Below are 8,291 nucleotides of genomic sequence, written 5' to 3' on the forward strand. Positions count from 1 at the left end.
TGCAGGTTCTGGAGGCTCAGATGAAAGCAGATCTGGCTGATAAAGAGTGTCTGGAGCAGAAACGAGCTCAACATGAGGAAGAGGCCAATGTTGATGTCATTACCATCATGCCAAACATTTTGAGTTTTTCCAAGCATAATTTCTGTTTTGTGACCATGTGGATAAGATGTGACAGGAGCACATCTGTACAACAGCAGCAGAGGAACGGTTTGAACATCAGAAACATCATGTTATTAAGAGTTTCACATTAGGTCTCAGTAGCAAATCAGGTAGTAATTAAAGAACAATCCATTTCTTCTCATTTTTATCAAATCAAAGTTATTGGACTGCTAGTGAGCTTGTTGTGTTAGCAAAAATCCATCACTCCACAGCAGCTGAATATACCTGTTGATCTCTTACCTGTTGATTATATGCATGTAAGACGCCTGTGTGTGTGTGCTGCAGGTTCTGGAGGCTCAGATGAAAGCAGATCTGGCTGATAAAGAGTGTCTGGAGCAGAAACGAGCTCAACATGAGGAAGAGGCGCGGGAGAAATGCAGACTCATCAGTGAGCAGAAAGCTGTGAGTGTCTCATCTTCATCTCAAACCAAACTCAGACTCCTGACAGCCTGAAGCACGTGTGTGTGTGTGTGTGTGTGTGTGAGAGAGAGAGAGAGAGAGAGAGAGAGAGAATCTCAGGGTTTAGTTGTGTTTGCTAGAGACACACTGATTAGTTCACCCAGCAGAATCTGAATTTAAGGATTTTGAGCTACTAGAATCCAAATTTTTTTTTTTGAGTATATGTTTATGGGTATAAAATGTAAGCTCTCAGGATATATAGAGTCTGTCCAGGTTATATTTTATCTCAAAAACAAAAGAAAGCGTAAGAATTTATATTTTTTGCATAAAACATGAAAATAAAGCCTATTTTATGACCATATTTTAAGATATGACATTATTTTCCAGACATTTAACTCTTTATTACTGTAATTTGAACCAAACCAAATCTCATTATTTTTTTTAATACTGAAAAATGTGTTATTAATTTCAAGTGATTGTTTGATATGTTGATCAAACCTTTTTTTTCTCTAATCTAGTGTATATTGTTATTACCTTTAATACATCACATTATTTAGATTAGGTATCCGCAGGGATGTTTAAAGGAGACATATTTTCCCCCTTTTTACAATATGTAATATAAGTCTCAGGTGTCCCCAGAATGTGTCTGTGAAGTTTCAGCTCAAAATACTCCACAGATCATTTATTATATCATTTTGAAAATGCCTATTTTGAGTGGAAGCAGAAACACGCTGTTTTTTGGGCCTGTCTCTTTAAATGCAAATGAGCTGCTGCTCCCCGCCCCCTTTTCCAGAATAGAGCTGCGCCTTCACCGCTTGAACCTGCTAAAAACATCTGTTTTGGTTCTGATTATCATGTTTATCGTGCTGAGATCATGCGTTTTAAACCATATGAGTTTAACAATTTTTACAGTAATTTAATCATATAAATGCAGCCTTGGTGAGCAGAAGAGACTCTTTCAAAATCATTAAAAAAAAACTTAGACCTTTGAATGATGGTGTATAGATAATAATATCTATAATCAAAATGTTTTGTTTCTTTAATGACCTTTTCCCACTTTTCTAATGACCTACATTCAAAATGCTTTGCACTTTTTACTAGAAAAACACATTTTCAATGCATGTGGTGTTTATGTGTGACAAATATTCTATAACAAAGAATCAGTGTCCCAATGTTGATGTCATTACCATCATGCCAAACATTTTGAGTTTTTCCAAGCATAATTTCTGTTTTGTGACCATGTGGATAAGATGTGACAGGAGCACATCTGTACAACAGCAGCAGAGGAACGGTTTGAACATCAGAAACATCATGTTATTAAGAGTTTCACATTAGGTCTCAGTAGCAAATCAGGTAGTAATTAAAGAACAATCCATTTCTTCTCATTTTTATCAAATCAAAGTTATTGGACTGCTAGTGAGCTTGTTGTGTTAGCAAAAATCCATCACTCCACAGCAGCTGAATATACCTGTTGATCTCTTACCTGTTGATTATATGCATGTAAGACGCCTGTGTGTGTGTGCTGCAGGTTCTGGAGGCTCAGATGAAAGCAGATCTGGCTGATAAAGAGTGTCTGGAGCAGAAACGAGCTCAACATGAGGAAGAGGCGCGGGAGAAATGCAGACTCATCAGTGAGCAGAAAGCTGTGAGTGTCTCATCTTCATCTCAAACCAAACTCAGACTCCTGACAGCCTGAAGCACGTGTGTGTGTGTGTGTGTGTGTGTGAGAGAGAGAGAGAGAGAATCTCAGGGTTTAGTTGTGTTTGCTAGAGACACACTGATTAGTTCACCCAGTAGAATCTGAATTTAAGGATTTTGAGCTACTAGAATCCAAATTTTTTTTTTTTAGTATATGTTTATGGGTATAAAATGTAAGCTCTCAGGATATATAGAGTCTGTCCAGGTTATATTTTATCTCAAAAACAAAAGAAAGCGTAAGAATTTATATTTTTTGCATAAAACATGAAAATAAAGCCTATTTTATGACCATATTTTAAGATATGACATTATTTTCCAGACATTTAACTCTTTATTACTGTAATTTGAACCAAACCAAATCTCATTATTTTTTTTAATACTGAAAAATGTGTTATTAATTTCAAGTGATTGTTTGATATGTTGATCAAACCTTTTTTTTCTCTAATCTAGTGTATATTGTTATTACCTTTAATACATCACATTATTTAGATTAGGTATCCGCAGGGATGTTTAAAGGAGACATATTTTCCCCCTTTTTACAATATGTAATATAAGTCTCAGGTGTCCCCAGAATGTGTCTGTGAAGTTTCAGCTCAAAATACTCCACAGATCATTTATTATATCATTTTGAAAATGCCTATTTTGAGTGGAAGCAGAAACACGCTGTTTTTTGGGCCTGTCTCTTTAAATGCAAATGAGCTGCTGCTCCCCGCCCCCTTTTCCAGAATAGAGCTGCGCCTTCACCGCTTGAACCTGCTAAAAACATCTGTTTTGGTTCTGATTATCATGTTTTCATGTTTATGTTAGATCTGTGTGGCAGCATCAATATACAGTAAATACATCAATAAATCCTCTGCTCTGTCGTCTCGTCTGAGGCTGGGACTCTAAACAGTGTTGTGTGCTCGTCTGTGCAGCCAAACACAGAACAGTTAGCATGTTCTGCTCAAACTTTCATCATGGCATTAGAGCTGCTACACCGCTGTCGCTTGTGAAAACACAATAACGTGGGTGGAAACGTACAGATTAAGGGGCGGTGATATTATAATGAGATCCCTTTGCCTCGTCACCAAGCGAGTGAAATCAGACACGCTGGTTTTCTCAGACGCTTGCAGAAAAAGACTTCCCAAAACAAAGTTACTGGGTTCATCTTTTTCACGTTTCCTTGGTTGGTAGATGCACCGGAGACCTGATTATAGCACTTACAACCTGGAAAAGTCAGATTTTCATGATATGTCACCTTTAATATAATTTTCAATTTTCAACATTTACATACTCAAGTAACACTAGCGTAGCTCGAGCTAGCAAATAAAGAGTCTGCATTATGAAGAGTTTATCACTGGCATCCTTAAAGTAATTTTGATTTCATTTGCGTTTTTATTCAAACTCAGCTTGGCTCTTATGATGTCCTGTTATTAAAAGTCAAGTGTGTAATTTGCAGCAAATATTGTTTCCCAAACTCTCCGACCGCCTCTTCTGCCCACGCTGATGGTCGACTAACATTTATGAGTAAATCTGCGTCCTGATGCCGGATTTTGTGCGTTTCTCTTTACAGACCATCAACGCCATGGACAATAAGATGAAGAGTTTGGAGCAGCGGATCGCTGAACTCTCTGAAGCCAATAAACTGGCGGCCAACAGCAGCATTTACACACAGAAAAACATGTAAGAGTCTGAAACACGATGTTAGAAACCAGAAACTGGTCCAGTTCAGACCACCTGGTCCTGTTTGCTGGAGGAACATTCGCTCCACTAGAAAAACTTTCTCTCTGGTGAAGCTAGTTAAACTGCCTGATGGGGGATTAGTAGAAAAACATGTGACTGATTATTTGAACGAGTTTAGATTAATTTGATCAACTTTAATCAACTCAGTGGCATTTAAAGGGATAGCTCACCCAAAAATGAAAATTCGGTCATTAATTACTCTCCCTCATGTCGTTCCAAACCCGCAAGACCTTCGTTTTTGATGAAATCCAAGAGCTTTCTGATCCTGCGTAGACTGCAACAGAAAACAAAAATAACTCATTTATTCAACAATTTCTTCTCTTCCCTGTCAGTTAGTGTTAATTTTGTCAGCCATTTTTAATTTAGTCTTAGTTTTAGTCTTGGTGTCAAATGTACTTTTTGGTTATAAAAGATCGGAAATGTTTAGTTTTAGATAATAGGCAGTTATGCTATATTTGCAGTTAGATAACGTTAGAGAAACACATTAATAGCGATCATAACCAGATGCTAGTTGTCATATTTTTACGTTTTAAGTCTTTCTGCAATCTTTCTCTCTCTGTAGGAAGTTGAGTGAGTTTCAGTGAAGACTGCTCATTAAAGGAATACTAGAAAGAGTTTCGCTGAATGCAGTTGGTTGCCTTTCTGTATTTGCTGGCCTTTTTTAACATTAACTTATATTGTCTTCTTACATAAATGTCATCAAATAATACTGCGATATGAGTAATTAATATTTTTAAATTCAACATTTAAAAAAAGCTAAACTTATGGACATTGAGTGCTTGATAATGTCTAAATACAAAATGCAAAACAAAATAAATAAATAAGCTATTATGACTCTACAGCAACTAGAGTAGAGCTAAATATATGTAGGCTATATTTATTAAACCGCCATACAGGCATCTAGTGGTTAAACCATGGCATTACATAGCAATATTATTTTTCTGGCCACCAAATGTCTCTAATTTGCCTCTTTGCACTGGAATTTAAAAACATTTTCTCTATCCATTTATAATATCATATTTAGTCAACCTTGTCCTGTTTTTGTTTAGTCAAGTTTTAGTCATCTGAGCGTTTTAGTCTAGTTTTAGTCAATGAAAACTGTTCGTCACATTTCCGTCATGCCGTAAAATAGTTAAACTGATAAAAAAATATGTATTTTTTGCTCAAAATTATAATCGAATAGATTGTTTGTTTTTACGCGTGCAATTTAAGACTGGTTTTGTGGTCAACAAATATCAAAGCTTATTGCGAATATTACATGGTTACAGTTGCGCTACAAATCATTTTTAGTGAAGATTTGTTCATGCATCAACAAATAAACAGACTAAAAGATCTCACTTCAATAAAATCAATAAAAAATTGGCAAAATATTGGTGCATCACTAGCGTCGAATGTGAGGATTACTGGTTAAGTATAAATGTTAGAAGATGGGATCCTAGAAGACTTACAGACCTGTTGAAGAAGTAGATACTGATTGTGAGGAATGATGTGTGAAGATCGAATGCGTGTTGTGATGTGAGAGACACGAAACTATCGTAGTGATGTTGTTAAACGCACATGATCGAGCAGAGCTGTCTGTGTGTGTGTTTCAGATGGGTCTGGAGCACGAGGAGCAGAAGCTGGAGATCAAGCGTCAGGTGACGGAGCTCACGCTCTCACTGCAGGAGAGAGAGTCTCAGATCAGCAGCCTGCAGGCGGCGCGACACGCGCTCGAGAGTCAGCTACAGCAGGCCAAGACCGAGCTGGAGGAGACGACAGCCGAAGCCGAGGAGGAGATCACTGCGCTGAGAGTGAGACGCATGCAGAGCACACACTGCACACTACAGCCAGTCACAAACACTTTGAGCTGAAATATGGCCTTCAAAGTTATTATTTCAATCATTTAACAACATATGTGCATGGATCTCTGATGTTGGTTAATGGTCACATCAGGGGTATTATTTTAAAATATACACACACTACCGGTAAAAAGTTTGGGGTCAGTACATTTTTATTCTTTCTTTTTTTGAAAGAAATTCAAACTTTTATTCAGCAAGGATGTGTTAAATTGTTAAGAAGTGATAGCAAAGATTTGTTAGAAAAGATTTATATTTTGATTAAACGCTGTTCTTTTTAACTTTTGATTCATCACAGAATCCTGAAAATAGTAAAATATTTGGCAGCACAACTGTTGATAATTCTAATAATAAATCAGCATATTAGAATGATTTCTGAAGATTATGTGACACTTTATACTGGAGTAATGATGATGGAAATTCAGCTTTGCATCACAGAAATAAATTATATTTTAAAGGATATTAAAATAGAAACCATTCTTTTATATTGTAATAACATTTTGCAAGATTACTGTTTTTTTCTGTATTTTTGGTCAAATAAATGCATCCTTGATGAGCAGAAGAGACTTCTTTAAAAAAAATTACAAGTCTTACTAATCCCAAACTTTTGACCGGTAGTGTGTATATATATATATATATAACTAATTTAAAAATTACTAAAACGTTAACTAAAATGAAAATGTAAAAAAAAAAGAAAAATGTTAATACAAACTATAATAGGACATCAGTGATTCTAAAATAATACTGGGTTACATGACATGCAGGTAAACAAATAAAATGTTTATTGTATAAATATATATTATATAAAAGTAAACACTAAATGTATTATTTATATCTTATGTTTTATTTGGTTTTTATTTAAAAATATTTATTAAAATTTTAAATTTTTATGATTTAACTAATTGTTAGCTTTTCATTAGCTCATGAACTGCACTAACCCCAGTTTGAGAAACCCTGGCATACTGCATACTACATACTGCTGTGGACTGAACTGAGTTTTACCATTTATACTACAGTAGATATATTAAAACTTTTGACCGGTAGTGTGTATATATATATATATATATATATATATAACTAATTAAAAAATTACTAAAACGTTAACTAAAATGAAAATGTAAAAAAAAATGAAAAATGTTAATACAAACTATAATAGGACATCAGTGATTCTAAAATAATACTGGGTTACATGACATGCAGGTAAACAAATAAAATGTTTATTGTATAAATATATATTATATAAAAGTAAACACTAAATGTATTATTTATATCTTATGTTTTATTTGGTTTTTATTTAAAAATATTTATTAAAATTTTAAATTTTTATGATTTAACTAATTGTTAGCTTTTCATTAGCTCATGAACTGCACTAACCCCAGTTTGAGAAACCCTGGCATACTGCATACTACATACTGCTGTGGACTGAACTGAGTTTTACCATTTATACTACAGTAGATATATTATTGGGAGAGACTGCTGAGCGAGATTACCAACGCAACGATAACCAAAAACAGGCTGTTTAATTGTTCAGGTCAGAGAGAGGGTGTAAAATGGGCTTGAGAAACTGAATTTTGAACTTTCGAGCAGATATATCTATATGATACACATTCACATCATGTGTGTGTCCTTCTGCAGGCCCACAGAGATGAGATCCAACGCAAGTTTGACGCACTGAGGGACAGCTGCTCGGTAAGTGTGTGCTGATCTACGCTAAGATTTCCCACAATCCCCTGCACTGCTCTGGAGGGTTGAATATGATGGTTCAGACTTAATACTTTTACCTACTTCACTTTACTGTTTTCAGACTTGAACAGACAATACGATTGAACTTGACTCTCGACCTCGTTTTCATTCGCATTTTAATGCTTTTGTTAGTCTATCCAGTTGAAGCCACTAGATGCGGCGCTGCTACGTTGTTCATTCAAAAAATTGCAGAAAGAGAGAATAATCAATGTGGAGATAATGTTGTTTACGTCAAAACCGAAACCAAGCCGTTCACACAGAACGCATATTTAGCGCATTTTCTAGGGGGACATCTATCACCATTGCATTCGCGTCTCGCACAAGAGAGCCGCATGTTTAGAAAGCCATGTAAAATTAATGCAAGTTACACTTTTAAAAAACATGTCTGAAGACTTCATGGCGGTTTTCCCCCATCCTACCACATCTCAAGTTTTTAAATGAAGAACGTACTCTGTGATTGGTTTTCGGTCCTTTGTATTAAACTATACATGCATGGGTGATGCTGTTTTGTTTCTAATTGTTTAAAGGGGTCCTATTATGCTTTTTCACTTTTTCAACTTTAGTTAGTCTGTAATGTTGCTTTTTGAGCATAAAAAAGATCTGCAAAGTTACAAAGCTCAAAGTCCACTTCAAAAGTAGATATTTTATGTAATATCTATATATTTTATACTACAACGAACGTCTCATTTGGACTACAATGCATATTTTCCGGGATTTTTTATATCCCAAATATCG

The 8,291-nt window shown here is 35.4% G+C and overlaps 1 protein-coding gene across 1 annotated transcript in view; it reads left to right on the plus strand.

The window, feature by feature from the left end:
* LOC107574082 (citron Rho-interacting kinase-like) overlaps positions 1-8,291 on the plus strand; it is a gene marked incomplete at its 3' end in the record, with an annotated part of 81,307 nt that overhangs the window by 35,774 nt on the left and 37,242 nt on the right. The window contains exons 11-14 of the mRNA XM_016260553.1: positions 445-561; positions 3,809-3,918; positions 5,501-5,768; positions 7,449-7,502. Coding sequence (XP_016116039.1) covers positions 445-561; positions 3,809-3,918; positions 5,501-5,768; positions 7,449-7,502 — 549 coding nt within the window. The remainder of the gene's footprint in view (positions 1-444; positions 562-3,808; positions 3,919-5,500; positions 5,769-7,448; positions 7,503-8,291) is intronic.

This window comes from Sinocyclocheilus grahami, unplaced genomic scaffold (assembly GCF_001515645.1).
Source record: "Sinocyclocheilus grahami isolate Dianchi unplaced genomic scaffold, SAMN03320097.WGS_v1.1 scaffold2112.1, whole genome shotgun sequence".
Classification (NCBI taxonomy): Eukaryota; Metazoa; Chordata; class Actinopteri; order Cypriniformes; family Cyprinidae; genus Sinocyclocheilus; species Sinocyclocheilus grahami.